At 37.5% G+C, this 22,029-nt stretch overlaps 1 protein-coding gene across 3 annotated transcripts in view; it reads left to right on the forward strand.

Annotated features, from left to right (window-relative positions):
- Nucleotides 1-22,029, forward strand: part of LOC106876158 (uncharacterized) — a 211,141-nt gene that overhangs the window by 173,991 nt on the left and 15,121 nt on the right. For all 3 annotated transcript variants that reach the window (XM_089364528.1, XM_089364527.1, XM_089364529.1), the window contains 5 exons: nucleotides 2,744-2,902; nucleotides 3,719-3,758; nucleotides 8,757-8,853; nucleotides 15,699-15,802; nucleotides 16,895-16,990. In XM_089364528.1, coding sequence (XP_089220654.1) covers nucleotides 2,744-2,902; nucleotides 3,719-3,758; nucleotides 8,757-8,853; nucleotides 15,699-15,802; nucleotides 16,895-16,990 — 496 coding nt within the window. The remainder of the gene's footprint in view (nucleotides 1-2,743; nucleotides 2,903-3,718; nucleotides 3,759-8,756; nucleotides 8,854-15,698; nucleotides 15,803-16,894; nucleotides 16,991-22,029) is intronic.

Below are 22,029 nucleotides of genomic sequence, written 5' to 3' on the forward strand. Positions count from 1 at the left end.
TTCACTACCGGGTCATGTCGCCACAACTTGTGGTTTGGGGCAAGTCTAGGTCATTCGTTCGTGATGTGGGTAATGGTCCATCCACTGTATTGCAAATGCAGGACAGCGGAGACACTTGCTCAATCCTAAGGTCGATCCTCCTGTTCATCCCCAAAGCTTGATCTTGCACTGCCAGTATAGTGTTCTCGGTCTCTTTTTTTTAGGGTTCCTTTCATCAGCCAATCCCACCTATTTTCTCCTGCAACTTCTGTTGTGGCTACATGGAATTGATTGTGTAGTCCCTTCTTGCGTAATTCTTCTTCATGTCCTTTTTGTACTTCTTCCTTTGTTTTCCCTTTTTTATCTGCTCTCAATATTCCCTTGTTCCTAACTGTCACTAGCAAGGTTTCTTTACTTTGGGCTAGATATCTCATTAAGCTCTCGAGTTTGATACACCCACAGTCCTCCACATTTATCAGTCCCCTTCCTCCATTTATTCTCTTCATGTAGAGGCAATCAGTGTCTGCATGTGGATGATGGGCTCCATGCATCGTTAGGAGCTTTCTTGACTTCCTGTCCATCTCCTTTAGCTCCTCCTCTGTCCACTTCGGGATTCCCGCGCCATGCTGAACTACTGTGACTGCATGTGAGTTTATTGCTGAAATTATGTTTCTGACATTCAGCTTTGAAGCCAATATTTTTCTCACTCACCTCAGGTGCTTACTCTTTGTCTTTTTCTTCATGTCATTGTGCTTGATGCCATCTGCCTCAAGTATTCCCAGGTTGAATTGTCTTCATCATTTCACCACTTGACAACCATATGCCTTCTGTCCTGGCAAGCTTTCCTCGTCTCATCACCATCGTAGCACATTTTGAGAGTCCAAACTCCATCTTAATATCATTGGAGATAATCCGCACAGACTGGACTAGGCTGTCCAGTTCTGCCTCAATTTTTGCTGGGGGGAATCCAGAGTTAATCCTTGTCGCCAGAATTTTAACAAAAAAAAAATCAAAGATGATTAATTAATACAAAGCTCAATATTCATTAAATAATCATACTTTTTCCCCTTTTTTTTGCTAAAATTCTTCCTGATTACCATTGGTCCAGCCATTTGACCGTGAAAAGGAAACAGGCAGAGAGACGGACAGACAGACAGACGTAAAGCTCCTTATTGTAAGATTATTGTTAATTAATTAAAACAGTTTGATTCACCATTTCAAGGCTTGTCACAGGAACCTTAAGTTACAGGGAGCCAAATCAAGCTGTTTTAAATAATAATATATGTAACTGCTACTTAATGTTTTGAGTGCCTCTTTCTTTTGTTTGTCCATTCACTCATTCATGTGTGTGTGTGTAACAGAATTAACAAATGAAAATATCTCTAATATTCAAATCAGCCTCTGTGATTTAGTTATAAATGTAGTAACTGTAATTTTAAATAAAATTTAACAGCAGCAGTGAATGTAAAGATTTTTGGTTGCTGATGAAGGTCAATAAACCAGAAACAGTGGCATCCAGCCAATCCCTCTTGTACTGTCCAAAGTGGGGCTTCTATAACAAACATGGCATGTTTATGACTGATTCATATACCTGATATATTTAATGCATTTATCTTATTAACTAACAAATGCAGAGATGATTCTGATTTTTGAGTATGCACCATACTAAACTTTTGGATGAAAAATAAACACTGCTTGTACATCAATATTTCATATATAGAGAGAACAGCTTTTCTTTTATTCATTAAATACATGCCTTTTTTTATCGTTCATATTTTATATTATTGCTTTTTTCTTATTAGTTTTTTTTTTTACAGGTAGTTTTTGGAACAATAAAGTTCAGTTTCCAGACATTCACAGTCTCATTTTCAAGAATTGAATGGATTTGACATTTACATTGTTTTTCATCTGCAGATTGAATTCATAAAGGCTTATCCACCAAAATAACTGTAAAAAAATAAAAAGAACATGAAAATTTTAATATAAAAAGAATTAAACTTGACTACAATCATGTATTTAGTGAATTTAGTAGATGGAGACTGTTATGAAACCTATCATATGTCTGTATAATGTTTACATCCAGTACATTTTCACTTGGGAAAAATGATGTAAAAACAAATTATTGATATATGGTGGGCCTCCACTAAGTTTCCATTTACCCAATTCCCCTGACCAGAAAATGGTCAACCTGGTGCTTTACTATTGAAGATACTCTTTAAAGTATTGTTACATAATGGGATCAAACATGGGACATGATTTCACAGCAAATTTCTTAATGACAAGGTTCTGATTGTTTGTGCTAATATCCAGTTCTCCATTCATCCTAGTAGAATGGATGTTATGGATACTAAGGAACTTACTGGGATCATCTAATTTGACTGTACACCTCCCCAACCTTTAACAAAATGTGTGATCTGGTATTATTATACAACAAACTAATAGAGAAACCTTTACATGGTTATGTGACTTACTAGAAATAGCAGCCAAATCTCCATCATGTCACACTCTAGTCTTTACAAAAGAAGGCTGGAGCATATTTAATTAGATATCTGCTAAAGGGCTCACCTAATGCTAAACACTAACTGTGGAAAGGAAAATCACATCAGATAATGTAGTCCTAGATGCACTCTGAGTAAAAGAGATGCACACAGAATACCTTTTAATTGTAAATCTATCCTTTCAGAGCAGGGACTAAACCAGAACAAATTTTTAGAATATTTCATTCATTTGTTTAATTTTAATTTTTTTTTTTTTTTTTTTTCAGAGCCCCTACTACTACTCCGTCCACACCTGATAAAGATGAAGGAATATGTATGATCTCAGCATCTCCCAGCAGCCCAGAGGAAGTGAAACAAGCAGTTCCCTGCTCAGTTTCCGTCGTTGGGTCAATGCCACAGAATGAGCATCTTATTGCTAAGCCTTGGTAACCTAGCTTTTCAACTAATGTTTGTTTGATTGTGGTAATCTTAATGTACTTTTCAAATTGCCATAATACTGTTTACCATAATATCAACATACTTCTGCAGCTAATGTCTCTATGTTCACTGTTGGCCTATTGTATCACTTCAATTAATTCTGTCTGTTTGTCATACTCCTAACATACTTCTTCGATTATTGCCTGTATGTTTGCCATAACCCTATTGTACCACAACCCAACTAATGAGCCATTATATGGCTGTTTGACCTGCCAGAAATAGCAGCTAAGTCACCTTTGAATGGTACCCTACTATATTAAAATGACATTTTGTATAATCCACATCATTTTATGTCCTTTTTCCATGCTATCCTGGGTTGAACAAATCATTCTAATCCACATCACTTCTTATATGGAGTTACTGCCTTTCTAGAAAGACTGGAGTACTACATCTTGGTCCTACACACCATTAGCAACATAGTTTGTATGCTTGGGTACCTTTCCTGACACCATCCATTGTACAGAGTATACTGAGTACATTTCTTTCATGGCACCAGCACTAGAAAGGTTGTCATGTTCTCAACAAGACCACAGGAGCCTCTTTACTCTTTGTTTACCACTCCTACTCCACCTATTTTTTGTATTTAGTGTGTGAGTCTGCAGTGCTGATGGGCCAACTATCCACCCTTAATTATCACACTGTTCATCTTCATTGTCATTAGTATGTTAGCATGCAGGGGTCATGAAGCCACTATCCACCCCTAATTAACACAATGTTCACCTTTCGTTATCTTCCATTTAATTATTCCTTTTTTTCTTTTTCAGTTCAAGTCCTGTTGCAGGCATGAAAAAATATCCAGGCAGGGTAAGCTTATTTAAATATTAATTATAATAATTATTAATTAAAGTAATTACAAAGATATTTGTGTATTAGTTATATCTTGGTCTTAACTCTCAATCAAGTACAATATAGTAAACAACATTTAGTTGCTTAAAGAAAACCCTTCAGTAGTTCATGATATTAATTTAAGAAAGAAAATCAGGAGTCTGTGATAAGGGTTTGGTTGCTTATAGAAAGCTCTTCACTAATTCATAGTCCACATGTTAAAAGAAGTCAAGGTTGGTCATGAGGATTTTATTAGTAAAGTGATCCTATTAAACAATTAAGTACAAGTTAATTCAGCAGGACATGTGGCTCTTGTTTTAAAGATGACAATTTTATTTGAGACAAAAATATATATCCAAAGTAATGTGGGTGATTATACAATATAGAGTTTAAAAGTGGGCTCTGAAGTCAAAGAACAGGTGAATTTAAAACAAAGATAATCCCTAGCTTTTTACTGTGCTCCCTGTTATAAAAACTAACAGCAGGATATTTGTAGAGGGAGATTTAAGTGCTATAGTCTACAGATCAGATAATTTCATAGAAGGCTACCTTACTGGCTAGTATAGTTCATTCATTTGTTTTAAATTCATATTTTTATGCTGGCATGGATTGAATAGATTCTTATTTGAAACAGTATCTTACAGCTGGATGCTCTTCCAGTCACTAACTCTTACCTGTTTGACAATTAAGAGATTTTTTTTATACCACTAGTCTTGGTAAGTGTGGAGATATGGGACATATTGTCACAGAGAAGATAACCATGATATCAGTGTTTTTTTTTTGTTTTTTTTTTGGTGGTGGGGTTGCTGATAGTCTTGCAAAAATGCAGAAAATTTCAGTAGACAAATATGTGATGATTTCCTCATTTTGTCAGATGACAGCTATCTCACATTCAGCCTGACTGTTCTGATTTACTTTCATTTTTACATGTGCATGGATATAACTTTTCACACCATACATCCATAACCATAGGACTTTATAAAATACAAAATGGATCAAGAAATGAAATAAAAGTGAGATATCTGTACGTCACTGGATTTAAGTGGCGAAAGCTTGTACAACACGTTTGCCACTTTTGCAATCTTCATAGCAGGTTCCAATGACAAGCATTGCAAGATCATATGCATGCGCACACACACACACACACAAACTCACAAACATACATACATGGTAATAGTTATAGTCAGTCCGATACTCAGATGTGTGTAAATATTGCTCATATGAAGGCAACGTACTAAATATTGGAAAAGTTGAGCTACAGAGTGCAGTAAGATTGCATACATTCTTCGTATGTGTTTTAAGCATTACATATATTCCAGCATATTTATATAAATGATACGTACATCTTAACATATTTATATAAACACAGCATTGTAACAATACACGCATAAAGAAGTAAGTCTAGTAATGTCTCAAAACAGTTTACGAAAATGACAAACGCTGCTCAGTATGTCCGTATCAATACAATTGTAGAATTGAAAACAACCTGAAAGGAAAGATTACCCAAGCTATAAACAACTTCAAATTTAATTCTGACAAAACTATATCAAAACTTTTAAAGATCATTGTCTCTTTTGAAAAACAGATACAAATATCTGTAAATAGACAAAATCATCAAGGCTGATCATGTCTCCTTCAACCAAATCATGACTACAATCGCTGTATACAATGGACCTACAAAGATTTGTATGAAGTATATATACAATCTGACCTCCAGAAGTTTGGTTTTATGCAAAGCTAAAAAATTTGTGGAACTCTAAACACCCAGAATTAGATTTTTCCTTGAAGTAGTTGAATGAACAAGCAAAATGTATCATTAGATATAAATTGATACATCTAACAGACATATCTGATTCAAAGCAGGCTAACACTATAAATCCAGCCATTGAAAATAATCATTTCACTTCTCCTGATGAACAGACAGAATGGTCAGTTAAATCTAGCAGGAAACATGCCAACAATTTAGCTGAGCTCCATACCTATGCTGTACAAACAGAACACCAAAAACTTGTGGATGCCTCACAAGCAATCTGGGATTATAGGTTTCAACAGGTCCACAACCTTATTTGAATGACAGGTGATAACACCAGTGTAAGTAAAGAACCTAATGAATTAGAATCAGAAGCAGTAAATGAAATTGCAAACAAATATTGCAGACCACAGAGTGTAGAGGTGTTGGAAACAACCAACGCATGTACTAGCCTGTTGATATATGTGTCAGCTATTACATTACTAGTGTATCACAAAAAGGTGAAGCCCTGCAACTGAATCAGCATGGACACAATTTTAAAAAATAAATGTTATTCCTGTGAAAAAGTATCTCACAGATTATAGTTACGAAATGTAACAGTGACTGCCCCCCCCCACACACACACACACACACAATCACTTGACAGCCGGTTTGTTTATTTCCCCATAACCTAGTGATTCAGCATAAAGAACAAAACAATAGAGTAAGTACTGGGCTCAAAAAATTGTACTTGGGTCAATATGTTCAACTAAAACTTTCAAAGCAGTATCCCAGCATGGCCACAGTCCATTGGCTGAAACACGTAAAAGATAAAAGGATAAAATCATCATCATCATCATGTATACTTTCCATCTTGGCATGGGCTGGACAGGTTACCACAGTCCGAGTCATTTCCTATAACAGCTCCTAAACACTGGTGCTTGTACCTGTCATTTGGCTTGTGGAGGCATGTGGCTTAGTGATAAGGATGTTGGACTCATGATCTTAAGATTGTGGTTTCAATTCCTGGACCTGTTGTGTTCTTGAGAAAAACACTTCATTTCACATTGCTCCAGTCCACTCAGCTAGCAAAATGAGTAATTCTGTGACCGACCAGTGTCCCATTTGGTGGGGAATATATATGCCATGAAACTTGGAAACTAGCCCTTATGAATCAGTATGACTCGAGAAGGGAACTTTACTTTTATTTGGCTTGGTTTCCACAGCTGGATGCCCTTCCCGTCACCAACCACATTACAGTGTACTAGCTGCATACACACACATGTACACGCATATGTGACAGACTTCCATACAGTTTCTGTCTTTTGATTCTGCTCACAAGGCATTGTTTGACCCAAGGTTGTAATACAAGTCACTTGCCCAAGGTGACATGCAGTAAAATAGAACTTCAAACCACATGGTTATGAAGTAGACTGTACCCCACATTGCCATGGCTATGGTTATTCTTATCTTAAAAATAGTTGGGGGAGGGGAGTTTATTGATGAAAATTTAGTTGCTATAGAACCCCTTTCATTACTTCATAGCCCCTATTTTTAAAACTTTAAGGAAGGGTTGTTAACTAGATTTCTATGCTGCTAATTATAGCAAGTCAAGAGATGCCTTGGAAGTACCTTTTTTTAAACCATAGCATTTGTAGCTGTTGTATAAGATTTACAAAAAAAAACTTGGATATGAGAACTGCATAAATAATATTGACCAATCAAATCTTTATGTATTGATATTTAAAATGTCACTGAGTGAAATAGAAATAACAGTCCTAAGAACTGGGTTACAGATATCAGTATACACACCTGCAAACACTCACACAAATATCTTTTATTTGTACTGATAAAAAAATGTTTGCATATATAGCTAGATAGGTGGGGGTAACCATGACCCGTTTCAAGGCTAATTCAATTTCTGCTAGTGTTATTTAATAGCTCTATCTATCTATATATCTGTCTGTTTATCTCTTTATATATATATATATATATATATATATATATATATATATATATATATATATATATGGGAGAATGTACGAAAAAACAACAACAGACGAGGACAGGTGGTGTAAATAACAAAAGGATGTATTAGTATGACGCTCGGGAATATGGAAAGTGTTTGACGTTTCGAGCTACGCTCTTCAACAGAAAGAATACGGAGACAAGGAGAAAAAAAATTGAATAGTGTTCAGTCAATGGTCAAATATATATATATATATATATAATATATCTATCTTACTCCCCCTCTCTCTGTATGTATATATATATATATGTGTGTGTGTGTATGGAAATATGCTGCCCCTCTCTCTCTCTGTATATATATATATATATATATATATACACACATGCACACATATTATTATAGGTGCAGGTATGGCTGTGTGGTAAAAAGTTTGCTTCTCAACCACATGGTTCCAGGTTCAGTCCACTGCATGGCACCTTGGGCAAGTATCTTCTACTATAGCCTCAAGCCAATCAAAGCCTTGTGAGTGGATTTGGTAGACAGAAAGTAAAAGAAGCCTGTTGTGTGTGTATATATATATATATATATATATATATATATATATACACACACACACACACACACACACATATTTCATCATCATCATCATCATCTTTTAGCATCTGTTCTCCATGCTGGCAAGGTTTGGACACTTTCCAGCTAGCCAACTCCTGCCAAACCATCCAACCCATGTCACCATGGAAAACGGGTGGTAAAAGATGATGATGATGACGTATGTGTGTGCCTTTGTGTTTGTCCCCTACTGCCACTTGACAACCAATGTTGGCATGTTTACATCTCAATAACTTAGCAGTTTGGCAAAAGATAGAATAAGTACCAGGCTTAATGTGTACTAGACTAACAGAGTAAGTGCCAGGCTTTAAAAGAAAAAAGGTACTTGGGTTGATGTGTTTGACTAAAGTTCTGGAGCAAATAAAAGATAAGAGACATATATGTATATATATATATATATATATATAAATTAAAAATGTAAAATTAAAGCATTTTAATTTTATGTTTTAATTTTACGTTTTTAATTTATTCTTTCACCTTGGCCACTATCTGGCATATACAGGTGCTTACAATTATCAAGCATTACCTCTAAAATTTGCTTTACCTACATATATATATATATATGTATATATGTATGTATGTATGTATGTATATTACATAAACACATATCTATTCAATCCTCCTCCTTCCATTCATTTTATTTCTTTTCATATCTTCAATTTTCCAGGAAATGTTGCTTCACGTCCCAACTGTCAGTAAATCTAAAGTGGCAAAATTTCACAAACTCTTCAAATCTGTGCCTCGGTCGGAATCTCTAATTGATCGTAAGTAGACCATCTTCCATCTCCTGACTCTCTCTGCAGATGCAACAACCAAAATATTTTAAGATTTGCACAGTGAGTGTGGAGTTTGAGTGTTTCTTTAACCCTAGGCAAATATAGAAGTAAACATACCAACCCTAAATCCTATTTCAAGATCAGCCCTCACCCCAATTTCCACCAGAGTTAAACCAGGATGATATCTGCTAATAAGAGTAAATACTCAATCATTCAGTTCCTGATCCAATCACACTGCACAGCATAATTTGGTGACAGAAGCCTATTGTGTATTTTATTGAGGCAGATTTTCTACAGCTGGATGCCTTCCCTGTCACCAACAATCACCAGTTTCCAAGCAAGGTACTATTTCCCCCAGGACTCTTTCAGTTTCCACCTACCATATCCATCCACAAGACTTTTGTTGGTCCATAACTATAGTAGAAGACACCCAAATGCCACACAGTTAGATTGAACCCAAAACCATATGGTTGGGAAAGGAATTTCTTAACCTCACAACCTCTGTCTGTCTGTGTGTGTGTGTGTGCGTGCATGCGTGTGTCTTTTACAATGTATACTTATCAACAATGCATAAATACTCGAGAAAAGAGAAGTGGGGAGGGTAGTGAAATCCCTAGTGGTTGTTGCTCTGTCTCAGATATAAACTCATCTTTGTCAATTGCTCCATCCAAAATGTAATAAATCAGTGATCATCAGTCATTGAAAACCTGTAACCATCAACTCCACTGTTAATCACTTGTAATGTAAAATTAAAACAGAAATTGAAATATAATAAAAAAAGATCACAGTTTTGCAGTCAAAATTGGGGTTTCATTCCCTTGGTTTCTGTTTTTGTGTGAGATTTATTAGCCATAAGAGGTTGTGAGGCAGGTGTCTCACATATGGCTATGTTGTTGTTGGACCTCAAGTTGGCCTTCATCAAGTGGATCTTTGATCATAGATGTTCCAACAGTATCTTTTTAGAAATAACAGCCAAATCTCCCTAAAACCACAACCCCCTCCACCTCCACCATATTTTAAAGATAAGAACATTTTTGGATAATGTCATTTCAGATACACAAAAAAGATGTGGCTGGAACAGTTTTGATCTGCTTGATCAGGGCTGGACCACCACTCCTTCCTGACCAATCACCTGATGTCTGGTCATATCACCCGGTTAGTACTGGAACAGACCATTTGTGTAGATAATCCACTGTAATCAGATTAACAACCCAACAGATTTACTTCTGAAATTAATCATCATCAAATCTTTTTACGTTGATGTCTTTAGTTCACATAAGGATTTAAAAGATATTCTGATGAAATTTCTGCCACAGACAACACTGCCATGACCATCATGGTCAAACATAGTCCACTGGTATAAGCAGAAGGAGCAGTCTATAACTAATGAATGTTTCATTAGTTTGCACTTTCTAGATATATATATATTTATATGTATATACATGTATTGTGTGTATATGTATATATGTATGTATATACATGTATATATCTATACTATAAAAGGCAGATTTTCTCTGTGTCTGTGTATGTTTAAAATTCATACATTTACACAATTCCAAATTTCTTGGATTAAAGAATCGCAATCAATATTCTTAATACAATTTGTTAGGTCACTGCGTCATTTTTTCTGGCAACGATCACACTCGAATGGTACCTTTAACATTCCACTGGCACAAGTGCCAATCAAGCAGAACTGTCATCAGCCACATTAGTGATTTTGATTTGATTTCACTTGCCTCAATAGATCTTTGTAAGCAAAGCTTATTCTCCAATGAATGAGGGATGTTCATAAGTGGGCTGGTTACACCCCACGCTCGGATGTGCTTTTAACATTCCAGTAGCACGAGTGCCAATCAGGCGGTACTGTCATTGGCCGCGTCAGCAATTTTGATTTTGATTTCAATTGCCTCAATAGGTCTTCGCAAGCAAAGTTTATTGTCCAATGAATGAGGGGTACTCATAAGTAGGCTGGTTACACCCACTGGCTTAGGCCATGGGCTGTGGTCTCACTTGGCTTGTCGGGTCTTCTCAAGCACAACATAGCTCCAAAGGTCTTGGTCACTAGTCATTGCCTTGATAAAGCCTATTGTTCAAAGGTCGTGCTTCACCACCTCATCCCAGGTCTTCCTGGGTCTACCTCTTCCACAGGTTCCCTCAACTGCTAGGGTGTGGCACTTTTTCACACAGCTGTCCTCATTCATTTGCAGTACATGACCATACCAGCGCAGTTGTCTCTCTACAGCTGGATGCCCTTCCCAACGCAAACCACTTCAAGGGTGTAGTGGGTGCTTTTACATGCCACCAGCATGAGGGCCAGTCAGGTGGTACTGGCAACGACCATGCTCAAAAGGTGTTTTTTACGTGCCACCTGCACAGGAGCCAGTCTGGCAGCACTGGCAACGACCACTCTCAAATGTTGTTTTTCACGTGCCACCAGCACATGTGCCAGTGAGGCGCTGCTGGCAATGATCACGTTCGGATGGTGCTTTTAATGTTCTACTGACACGAGTGCCAATCAAGTGGTACTGTCATCGGCCATGTCAGCAATTTTGATTTCACTTGCCTCAACAGGTCTTTGCAAGCAAAGTTTATTGTCCAGTGAATGAAGGGCACTCGAGGGGTACTCATAAGTGGGCTGGTTATACACTACTGGCATAGGCCACGGGTTATGGTCTCACTTGGCTTGTCGGGTCTTCTCAAGTACAGCATATCTCAAAAGGTCTTGGTCACTAGTCATTGCCTCGGTGAGGCCCACCTCATCCTAGGTCTTCCTGGGTCTACCTCTTCCACAATTTCCCTCAACTCCTTGGATGTGACACTTTTTCACACAGCTGTCTTCATCCATTTGCAACACATGACCATACCAGTGCAGTTGTCTCTCTTGCACACCACATCTGATGCTTCTTATGTCCAACTTTTCTCTCAAGGTACTAACACTCTGTCGTGTATGCACACTGACATTACAAATCCAGCGGAGCGTACTGGCTTCATTCCTTGCAAGCTTACGCATGTCCTCAGCAGTCACGGCCCATGAAGAGTTTACTCAAACAAATCACCCCCAGTACTTATTTTTTAAGTCTGATATTTATTATTTTGATCTCTTTTGCTGGTAGGGGACACAAACACACACACACAGATGTATACACAGCAGGTTTCCACATATTTTCTGTCTACCAAATTCATTCACAAGACATTGGTTGGTTAAGGGAGATAGAGAACACTTGCCTAAAGTGCCACGCAGTAGGACTGAACCTGAAATCACATGGTTGCAAAGCCAGCTCCTTGTGCATGTTCTGTGTCTGTGTTTTTGTGTGTATATATTCATATGAGTGGTTACATATTTTTTTTAACATACATATATATATGTGTGTGTGTGTGTCTGTGTGTTTATGTATTATTTTTGTATGTTTATATGTGTGTGTTTTTGTGTATAGTTGTATTTGTATTGGGTCTTCTCATAAATAATGCGGTTTTCTTATACCTCTTTTATTTTTCAAAATTGAGATAACAAAGTCTTTTTTTAATCTAAATTATACTCTCCTACATTTTCTACAATGCTCTTCCATCTATCTGGTAGACTTGCAAGGCCCCTCTTCCAAAATTCACTTGTCCGTGACGAAAAATACTCCTCCAGCACTGTTTTGACCTCATCTACAGAATTCATATATTTTCCGTCCAAATGATTTTGAAGACTGCAGAATAAGTGATAATCAGATGGGGCAATGTCCAGTGAATATGGTGGGTGGGACATTGTTTCCTATTCCAACTGCTCCATCCTTTGGAATGTCATCTTTGCCTTATGTGGCCAAGCATTAGACTCAAGGTTTGTGAGGTACCCATTGACCCAATTTGCTGACTTTTCCAATGGCACGCAGGTGTTGATGAATGGTTGAATGACCAAATCCAAACTTCTCTGCTAGTTCCTCAACAGTTACAATGGGATTTTGTTCCACCAACGGGATTTTGTTCCGCATTATTTATAGGATGATCCAATATAGGGTAGTGAGCTGGCAGAACCACTAGCATGCTGGGTGAAATGCTTAATGGTATTTCGTCTTCCGTTCTATTCTGAGTTCAAATTCCACCAAGGTCAGCTTTGCCTTTCATCTTTTCAGGATCGATTAAATAAGTACCAGTTACACACTGGGGTCGATGTAATCGACTTAATCCCTTTGTCTGTCCTTGTTTGTCCTCTCTATGTTTAGCTTCCTGTGGGCAATAAAGAAATAAATATATATTTATTTGCAGGCCACATGCATGGTGAAGTGGTTAGAAAGTGACTTTGCAATCATAAGGTCCCAGATTTGAATACCACTGTGTGACATCTTGAGCAAGTGTCTTCTAATGTCACCTTAGCTCAACTCAAGTCTTGTGGGTTGAAATTGGGAGACAGAGTCTGTGTGGAAGCCTTTCAGATGTACTAGACCTGCAATGGTGCCATTAGGAGTATACATGTCTGTGGAATACCCAGCCACTTATACAATAGCTGAGTGATTAAGCTGTTGAGTTAATTAGACAACTGGATATTCATCAATAAAGAAATTCTTTAGTTTCTCTGTGTTTATGAGAAAAATGTGAAAGTGCATGGCTTAGGGACTAGGGTGTTCAGCTCATAATCGTAAGGTTGTGAGTTCGATTCCCAGCAGCACATTGTGTCATTGAGCAAGACACTTTATTTTTTATTTCTCCAATCCACTCACCTGGCAAACAAGAGATGTACCTGTAATTCAAAGGGGCCAGCCTTGTCACATTCTGTGTCACACTGAATCTCTCTCTCAGAACTATACTAAGGGTAAGCATGTCAGTGGAATGCTCATCCACTTGCACAAGAATTTTGCAAGCAGGCTTTTCCATTGATCGAACCAACTGGAGCACTTGTCATTACTACCCAAAAGCCAGGCCATGAGGAGAATATTCTGTGCACGTTTTTGTTTGGATGTATACTTGTGTGTATATATATATATATGTATGTATGTATCTGTGTACAGGTTTGCCTTTGTGTGTGTGTAGTTACATAACAATACAACAGAAACGCACATACCTACTAGGCTATACACACTTCATCATTATTGTGTAAAATATGTTCTATATTGTTTGCGTATATAAAACTACACATACACACTCACTCACACAAAATTACACTTATACACATTAAAACACACAAAACTAAATTTATGCACATTCACATAACTACACACACACACACACACAATACACTGATACTCACATGCACACACACAGAGGCTCAAAGATAATTCTGTGTGACCTAAAGATGACAGTTAAATGTCTTCTATTAATTAGTTCTATCACCTGCAGTGGCTCAAATATAAATCTCTTTCACCTAACATGGACATTTCTAAAGCAAAAGATTTCATTTTTTTTAGATATTTCCTTAGAGGTAAAATTTGGCAACAAAAACAGCAGAAATTGATTAATCATGTGAGAAAAGAAGCCTGCCAAATCCAATGAAAGCTTCATTAATCAATATCTTATCGAATAGTTAATGAATTCTACACTCTGTAATTTTATTTTGTAAATGTTAATTTGGTTAAGTCAAGACAAGCAGTTAAAATTATTTTGTTTAACAAGTTTTCATAAAACTCATCTCTGTTGCAGAAAGTGAAGAAGGTATTAGATATAAAAATATAAAGTTTCCATAAGATTAGTGTTTCTTTAAGGGCTTTTTTGTGTGTTTGTCTTTGTTTTGACTTATAATTAGGAATGAAAGGAGTGTCTATTACTCTTTAGAAAACCTCCAAGACTGGTATGATGGAGGTATCCTTAAACCAGAAATCTACCCCAAATGAAGAAATGACCTCTGCTAAAAGCCATCAAGCAAGCTAAAAGTAGGAATTGAATGTAAAGAGCTGGAAGAAATATTACAAGGCAGTCATTTTGGATGTTTTTACAATGTACCACTCTAGATTGGTTGTTCTTTTCTGACTCCTGAAAGAATGAAAGGCAAAGTTGACCTCAGTTGGACTTGAACTTGGGCTACAGAAAGTCAGAACAAATGTTACAAGGCATTTTGTCCAACACTATAATAATTATGGCAATATATCATTTAACTTAGAATAAGATGGATAAGCTGTAAACGTGTTGCTAGTTAAGACAGATTGTATCACAGATGGAGTGGTCATCTTTATATAATAGTACCTTCTTGCAACTAAGTAGAGGTAGACTGGATAGTTCACAGTAAAGTGCCTTGGTCATGGACATAGTACAGTGAACTCTACCACACTGTGATACCTAATTATGGCCAGATACACTGGACTATAGACGGTTAAGTATCTTGGTCAATTTCATATGAACTGGTGATCATTCAGTGGGTAATGCCCTTTTCTTTAGACTAGCCGTCATTACCTTAGAAAGGTTTTACTGTCTCCTTCTATCCATTTTCCTGTACTCTCATAGAGAGACGATTCATTTGTTTCTACAGCTGCATGAATATACTTTTCTGCCACTAAACAGTCAACTGTGATGAAGTAGGGACTAGTGAAAAATTGGTTTTGGTTAAGCCATGCAGACTAAACGAAGCACAGTGACTGTATTAAGAGCTGACCACACGACCATGTAGTCAGTAGTCTAGCATCTTAACCTCATAATGTTTGTGTTCCAGTTGTAAGATTCTTCAAGGAGCAGTGTAAAAATTATCCCACTCCAGATATACAGAGAAATACTTGAAGTGGATTTGACTTATTGACCCATTACTTTCTAACCAATTAACTAAATGTTTTCCTTAATTAAATCCTAATTTGTTGTTTTCATTCATTGACAATTTTTAATATTTCATTTTATTGTAATTATCATTATTTTTTTCCTGATTCTTACAGATTATTCCTGTGCATACCAAGGAGATATTCTCCTGCAGGGACACCTGTACATATCCCTTGGTTGGTTTTGTTTCTATTCCAAGATCAGAGGCCGTGGCAGGCATGTAAGTAACATTCCCCTTGCTTTTGAGAGCTGGAATCATATGTGACCCACATAACAGCATAGACAACGTGTGGTACATTGATCCCACTATACAATCACATAGAGAGGAAGGCAAAGACACGCACTAGCATATTACAACTACTGGCCCTTTTTTGCTCAGTGTTTTCTGTCTCTTCTATTGAGACCACAATGATCATGGCCCCTTTCAACTAGCAAGGCTCACCCAATGTATTTCTCCCCATCTCCATTTAGGCCCCATTCAATATCTCTGTTCTCTCCCCAAATCTGGTTCTCTCAAGCCCACCCTATGTCTGTCCTCTCCTTCACTCACCATCCCTCTTGTGTTCCCCCACACACCACACATTTGCTGTACTTTCATGGAACTTGAACTTACCATATGTGCCACATGTTTCACAAAGTTACAGCCATTACAATTTCTGATTTATTTTATTTCATGTAGAAAAGTATGATTGGTTATTGATTTCTAACTGGCCAGTCAGCAGTTCGAGTGACAAGGGAGCATCAGTGCAACTAAGGCAAAACAAATATACTCTAGGGTATTGTAGTCCAGAGACATCTGTTCATTTGATTTGTTGCTGATGTTTACATGTATTGCTGATCTATGTTGGCAAAAGATACAGATATACAGAGACACATATAATGGACTTCCTGCACAGATTCCATCTACCAAATTCTATTTACAAGCCATTGGTTAACTTGAAGCCGTGGTGGAAGTTCTAACAAGTCATGAAGTTGTATAATGAAGTTTTCTTTACCACATGACCATACCTGCTCATATACATAATACATAAGATAGTTACACCCATGTATGCACACACACACACACACACACACACATTCACAGCAGGTTATCTCCTAGTTTCTGTTTCAGTTTAATGTTTCTCCTTCACCTGATATTGATCGACCCAAAGCTGTGCCAAAAGACATTTGCCCAAAGTGTGAAGATGTGACCCAATGTAATTGAATTCAGAATCATTTAGTTGTGAAACAGACTTATTAACCACACAATCATAGCTGTCTGTCTTTAAGGTTGTCTTTGAATAATGGTGGAACTTGGCATCCTTTCTTTCAGATTGAAATCCCTCTTGACAATGTTCTTTGTGTGACCAAAGAGAAAACAGCATTCATCATTCCAAATGCAATCGGAGTACAAACCACAACAGAGAAGGTAAGAAATGAAACTCTACACTTCAAAATAATGAGTGTGTGTGTGTGTGTGTGTGTGCGCGCGCGTGCACGTAGTTTGTGCGACTCTATTACTGCCATCATTAAACATCTCTGTTTATGCAGAATTCTGTGTACATGTAGTTGTGTGTGTTATACATACAGACACACACACACACACACACACACACACCTCACAATATCCTGACTAGGTTGATATTGTATATATGTGATATGGAAAATATATGCACTGTATGATAAACAATAACTAAATTGCAGGAAATTTTGTAAATATCACATTACTATATATATTTATGTGATATTTACAGTATTTTCTGCAATTTTATTATTGTTTATCATATTCCGCATATAGTGTATGTATTTTCCATATCATCATGCTGGCATGAGTTGACCAGTTTGACTGGAGCTGGTGAGGCCAGAGGCCACACCAGGTTCCATTGTCTGTTCTGGCATGGTTTCTACAGCTGGATGCCCTCCCTAATGCCAACCAGAGTGTACTGGGTCTTTATATGTGGCACCAGCGCCAGTATCAATCATGCTATGGCAGATGGACCTTCTTTAGTACAGCAAAGCACCAGATATCTTGCTCATCTCCTTCATGAAGCTCAATGTCTTGAGATCGGACTTCAGTACTTCATACTGTCTTTCTGGATCTCCTTCTTCCACAAGTTCCACCCGCTTAAAGTGATCAGCACTTCTGTATGCAACTGTGCACATCCATATGCATCATATGACCAAACCAGCAGTCTTCTCTTTTGCACACTGCATCTAATTCCTCTAAGGCCCTTTTCTTTCAATACACTAGCGGTCTGTTGCACATACTGACATTGCACATCCATGCCATATATATACATTATCAACTCATATTATTTAATAATACAGAATGTAAAAGTTAAAAAGTAAATTTTTAATTTCATTTACTTGTGGTACAAGCACATTGAAACATTGCTGTAGTAACTCAAGCTTTTCTGTTTGCTTGTATAATGGTTGGTAGCATTCTTTTAAACTCCTCTCAAAGCTCTAGGACTTTCAAAACGGCAGCAGCATTTGTTTCAGTTTAAATTCAGCAGCTATATTGCCAGAAACAAGCTGTGTCAGTCTATCATTTGTTACTTTATGCTCAAGTTCAAAAGTTTAGATAATTCTTCTTACACTTTACCTGCACTCACTATTCTGCTACTCAGTTTAAGATTATGCATAGTTATCCTTTGCAGCTTGTTCCACCATGTTTGTTATGAGTCTTTGCTTTTAATAAAATTTTCATTTTTCTCCATGAAACCTCATTTTTTGGACATATTTATTACCAACATATTTCCTGCAATACACATATATTCTTTAGTTTGTTTTATCTTCATTATTAAAGTGAGTTGATTCTTCCAGTCCTTCTATTCATCACAACCCTACAAGCCATCATAGTGGAGTTTAAGACTGGCTGTCCATGAGAACTCTTATATGCTGATGATTTAGTTCTCATAGATGAGTCTATGTGGGAGTTAGAGAAGAAATGTCAGGCATGGAAGCTAAACCTGAAATTGAGAGGCCTTAAAGCAAACCTAGCAAAGACAAATGTTTTTTTAGTAAGTAGGAAAGATGACAGGACCCTGGAACCTTCAGGGAAAAGGCCTTACTTGATACGCTAAAAAGGAATAGATTTAAATCCATCCGTTGTACTTAATGTAAGCTATGGGCACAGAAGAGATGTAGTGGAATCACTAGCAGATTATCTGAAAATGTAGGCATCATATGCTTGTGCTTGTATGAACTAGAGCAGTTCGTACAAGCACAAAATTGAGTGTCTTAAATACCCAGAAAGTTCACTAGAAGTAGTTGATAGCTTTTGTTTTCTAGGAGATGTAATTAATAAGAGAGGTGATAGTTGTGTAAGTATTATAGCTCGAGTAAGAACTGGTTGGAGAAAGTTCAGAGAGTTACTACCACTGCTAACAACAAAGATCTTTTTCATAAGAGTGAAGGATAGACTGTATGATACTTGTATTAGACCTGTAGTGCATGGTAGTGAGACATTGGCCTTGAATGCAAAGGACTTGAGAAGAATAGAAAGAAATGAAGCATGTTCTGCTGGGTGTGCAGAAATAATTAATACAATGAGGCTGAGTAAAAAAAAACTGGGCATTAGGGGAATCAGTTGTGTGCAAGAAAGAAGACTGTATTGGTATGGACACATGATACATATGGATGAGGACAACTGTATAAAGAAGTGCTGAGTGCTAAATGTGGCTAGAACTTGGACATGATGGAGACCCAAGAAGACATGGGATGTTTAGACTAAGAATAGGATAGATGAAGTTCAGAGAGCTGTTATCTTTGTTGACAACAAAAGGATTCTCTCTCAGAGTGAAAGGTAGACTATATGATGCTTGTGTGCAAACAGCTATACTCCATGGTAGTGAGACATGGGCTCTGAATGTAGAAGACATGCATAGAGTGGATAGAAATGAAGGTAGTATGCTTTGCTGGATGTGCAATGTCAGTGTGCATGTACGACGAAGTGCAAAAGTATTGAAAGAAAAGTTGGGCATAAGAGGAATCGGATTGAGCATGCAAGAGGGAAGACTATGTTGGTTTGGACATGTGATGCGTATGAATGAGGACAGCTGCATAAAGAAGTGCCAATCACTGAAAGTGGATGGTACCTGCAGAAGAGGGAGACCCAGGAAGACGTGGGATGAAGTGGTAAGGACCACTCTCAGGAAGTTGGGCCTCACAGAGGAAATGACAATGGACTGAGATGTCTGGTGATATGAGGTTCTTGAGAAGACCTGCCTGAGTTCTAGAAGTGCTGTGTGTCCCACCCACACTTAACAAGAAAACTTCTCACACACCCTACCACAACAGACCAAACTGCATCTCTACAGCTCTTCTCTTCCTCATATTTCCACTTCATGCACTGTCCGTACTTCCCACTTCCCAATATTGTCCTCTTGGCCCTGTCTCACTGTATCATTGCTATCCGCTAACCCCTGACCTGTGTGTTCCACCCACACGCCCTGTCTCACTGTATCATTGCTATTCGCTAACCCCCGACCTGTGTTCTTCCTACACATAACAAGAAAACTTTTCACACATTCTACCCCAACAAGCTTATCTACATCTCTTCTCTTCCTCACATTTCCTCCTTCATGCATTGTGCCTACTTCTCACTCCCCAATCCTGTCCTCACAGCCCTGGAGATTGGATAACCTTGTATCTCTTTTGTGGCAGCACACCTGTTTCTGTCTTCATTCCTGATATCTTTCTATCCCTTTCTCTCTCTCCAACCGAGTAACCTTGTACCTCCTCTACAGCAAGGTACCTGCTTCTGTCTCTTTGTCTCACTATAACCTTTCATCATCTCCCCCAATGTCCCTCCCCTCTCAAAAGATGTTTTTGTCTTCCAAGATACTTGGTGACAATGTCAGTACAGGTGCCACTTAAAAAGCATTCAGTCCACACTGTAAAGTGGTTGGCGTTTGGAAGGGCATCCAGCTGTAAAAATCCTGCCAAAACAGTTACAGAAGTCTGGTGCAGGCTTCTGCCTGGCTGGCTCCTGTCAAACCGTCCCACCGATGCCAGAATGGGAGGCGGACATTAAACGATGATGATGATGATGATATATATATGTGTGTATATTACACACGTATGTATATACATACATGCAAGTGTGTGTATAGGCTATGGCATAACTGCACTCAAAGACTTCATTTCACAACCACAAGGTTGCTGGTTTGTTGTTGTCACTATGTATCATCGATATATTCTCAGGCTGACGTGACATCGGTAGATGGAATGAACACAATAGCCTGTCGCACGCGCGAGTGTCTTTCTATCATCTTGCTATTTGTGTGCTGTGTAAAAAACATGTCCAGTGGTTGAGCTGTTGGTCTTTCAAACGACTAAGGAAAATAGTACCTTACTTGGAAACAAGTTACCGCTGACTTTGCTAACATGAAAAACGGTCGTTAAAACAAAGAAGAGGAGGGTGGGTGGTGATAATGACGATGGCAGTGGTGGTCGTCGTGGTATACAGCAGTTTTGGACTTCGTACTACTAACACTGGGGGTGACATGACTGATTATAAACAAGACCGAGTTATTCCCCCTTGTAAAGATCATTTCAATAATTAATTCAAGGGAATTTGCATTTCGGTAAGAATTTATTTCTAAAAAAATTGACTGCATAGCTTTTAAATATAATTTAAATTGCTAATTAATTTACATAAAAAATTCTCGAGTTGCTATAAACCAATCATTTCATTAAATAAAACTAAATAAATGGTCGATTATGAGTTAGTTTTCTAGGTTTTTTTGTGTGTTGTGATGGTGTTTTTGTTTATTTTTCCTGTTAATTTATTTATAAACCAAGCATCATTATCATTGACAGTAATATTGCTCCCGACGAGAGTTCAAGTAATTAGAAATGAGCAATTAATGATAGCACTAATGAAAATAATTAAACTCTGCATAATTATATGTATTGAGTACTTCGTTAATTAATGGTTGTCTTGGTTATTTACGTAAGATCACCAGGTGTGTGTGTCTCTTTGTCTGTGTGTGCCTGTGTATCTTTATATATGTGTGTGTGTGTAAACACACTTCACACACACACACATATACAACACACCAAACACGTTGAGAGTGCTTCACATGGAACCACTTGCTGCTATTTTAAGCAGAACCGAAAGTAATCTGCAAGACATCATTGTTAAGTGAAGTGTGACCGACATACCTTTCACTCTGTCTCTCTCTTTCCCTCTCTCTTTACAAACCTACAGCTATTACACAGAACAATTCTGTATAGATGCTAACATACTTCCACTAGTTACAGTCATGGCTTGCCAGAATAAATCACGTTACTTCAAACTAAAAATATGGATTCTTCACATGGCACAAATAGTAAAACTACAAATTAGCTTGTGTGTGCTGTGTTTTAAGGATATTTGTAGGATTTTTTTTATATTTTGTACAATTTCTAATTTGGTGCTTCCTAATTCTAGATAGAATAGTTTGCCAGATTCAACTTTTG

This window comes from Octopus bimaculoides, chromosome 16, assembly GCF_046866305.1.
Source record: "Octopus bimaculoides isolate indiv1 chromosome 16, ASM4686630v1, whole genome shotgun sequence".
NCBI classification, from domain to species: domain Eukaryota; kingdom Metazoa; phylum Mollusca; class Cephalopoda; order Octopoda; family Octopodidae; genus Octopus; species Octopus bimaculoides.